At 43.2% G+C, this 2,426-nt stretch overlaps 1 protein-coding gene across 1 annotated transcript; it reads right to left on the bottom strand.

Annotated features, from left to right (window-relative positions):
- Positions 1 to 755: 755 nt before the first annotated feature.
- LOC138369980 (brain acid soluble protein 1-like) lies at positions 756 to 1,235 on the bottom strand. Its single transcript, XM_069333741.1, has one exon. It carries the CDS (start codon positions 1,233 to 1,235, stop codon positions 756 to 758), a length of 480 nt encoding a protein of 159 aa, XP_069189842.1.
- Between the last annotated feature and the right edge of the window lie 1,191 nt (positions 1,236 to 2,426).

Consider the following 2,426-nt stretch of genomic DNA (forward strand, 5'->3'; position numbering starts at 1 on the left):
ACTTTTTATGCCGAAAATATGTCAATTACTGAAAACAGCGTAAGGTCATATTTTACTCAAACCCCTCCTGTAGTTTTCAAAATATGTGAAATGTCGGAAATTTAACTCCTGAGCGTTATTTTTGAGCCGAATTCTGACTCTTTGCACCTATTTTCAGTTTCAAATTACGACTTTTTATACCGAAAATATGCCAATTACTGAAAACGGCGATGGGTCATATTTTACCCAATCGTCCTTGCAGTTTTTAAAATATCGGTAAAATCGCAAATCTGACCCATGAGCGTTATTTTTGAGCCGAATTCTGGCTAACCGCTCATATATGGAGTTTGAAAATTACGACTGTTAATACCGAAAATATGCCAATTAAATTAGTGAAAACGTCGATGGGGCACATTTTACTCATTACCCCCTCTCCCTACAAGCTTCAAAATATAGGAAATATCGCAAATCTGATTCATGAGCGTTATTTCTGAGTCGAATTCTGGTTCACTGCACAAATTTGGAGTTTGAAATAACGACTTTTAATACTGAAAAATATGCCATTTAGTGAAATCGGCGATGGGTCACATTTTACCCAAACTCCCCTACTGTTTTTAAAATATCGGAAATTATCGCAAATTTGACTCATGAGCGTTATTTTTTAGTCGAATTCTGGCTCATTGCACATATTTGGAGTTTGAAATTACGAATTTTAATACCGAAAAAATGCCAATTAGTGAAAACGGCGATGGGTCACATTTTGCTCAAACCCCCCTTCAGTTTTCAAAATATCGGAAATCTGACTCATGAGCGTTATTTTTGCCATCAGCAGCCATCTGTGTGGCCTCTGGCTCAGCTTGAACATCCTCATGTCTGCCATCAGCAGCCATCTGTGTGGCCTCTGGCTCAGCTTGAACATCCTCATGTCTGCCATCAGCAGCCATCTGTGTGGCCTCTGGCTCAGCTTGACCAGCCTCATGTCTGCCATCAGCAGCCATCTGTGTGGCGTCTGGCTCAGCTTGAACATCCTCATGTCTGCCATCAGCAGCCATCTGTGTGGCCTCTGGCTCAGCTTGACCAGCCTCATGTCTGCCATCAGCAGCCATCTGTGTGGCGTCTGGCTCAGCTTGACCAGCCTCATGTCTGCCATCAGCAGCCATCTGTGTGGCGTCTGGCTCAGCTTGACCAGCCTCATGTCTGCCATCAGCAGCCATCTGTGTGGCGTCTGGCTCATGTCTGCCATCAGCAGTTGCCATACGTGGAGTGTCATAGAAGCAACACACTTATTCCGTATAAAAGTCGCTCAGATAATCGAAGATCACTAATGACTGATCACTTGTGCACCGAACTCCTCCAGGGCCGTGGGTCTGGACCGAAACTGAAAGAACACGGACAATACAAAAAAAAAGTGACAAAACCTTGTGATATATAACAAGTTAGAAAGTTGAAAGCTAACCAATTTAGAACCAAAATACAGCAATGGAACAATTTAAACGCTCAGAGAAATGAGAACTCGAGGAAATACGAGTCATACATATAAAAGACCAGTACAGTAGTGGACCTGGAGGATATACATAGGAGCAAGACCTGGAGATGCGCCGCAGGGATGTAAGGAAGCATTTCTTCAGTGTAACGCCAGTAAGCAAGTGAAATGATCACGTAAGCTACCTCAGTTTTATTTATAAAAGACTATATGATAAGTTACAGATGGTTTGCGAGTCTGTAAATTACACAACCAACATTTGGAAAGGCAGCGCCCATGAACTGAAGCTCGGCCGTGAAAAAAAAACAGTCGGGTGAGTACTGATTGCCAAACACACACACACACACACACACACACACACACACACACACACACACACACACACACACACACACCCATTATACATCCATCAGCGCATATATCCATGCTTATTCATCACGCAACAATTCATCAACATATTCACACATGTCGACATACACGCCAAGGATGGAGGCCAACCAAGCAACCTTGGAGGAATTTGACCTCACCAGTGATGAGGTCAAAAGGTGTCACATCCACCTGGAGCTGGATGTGACAAAGGCTGTTGGGCCTGACAGAATAAGAACATAAGAACAAAGGTAACTGCAGAAGGCCTATTGGCCCATACGAGGCAGCTCCTATTCTATAACCACCCAATCCCACTCATATACTTGTCCAACCCGTGCTTGAAACAATCGAGGGACCCCACCTCCACAATGTTACGCGGCAATTGGTTCCACAAATCAACAACCCTGTTACTGAACCAGTATTTACCCAAGTCTTTCCTAAATCTAAACTTATCCAATTTATATCCATTGTTTCGTGTTCTGTCCTGTGTTGATACTTTTAATACCCTATTAATATCCCCCCGGTTATGTCCATTCATCCACTTGTAAACCTCTATCATGTCACCCCTAACTCTTCGCCTTTCCAGTGAATGCAACTT

Source organism: Procambarus clarkii, chromosome 30 (assembly GCF_040958095.1).
Source record: "Procambarus clarkii isolate CNS0578487 chromosome 30, FALCON_Pclarkii_2.0, whole genome shotgun sequence".
In the NCBI taxonomy this organism is placed as follows: domain Eukaryota; kingdom Metazoa; phylum Arthropoda; class Malacostraca; order Decapoda; family Cambaridae; genus Procambarus; species Procambarus clarkii.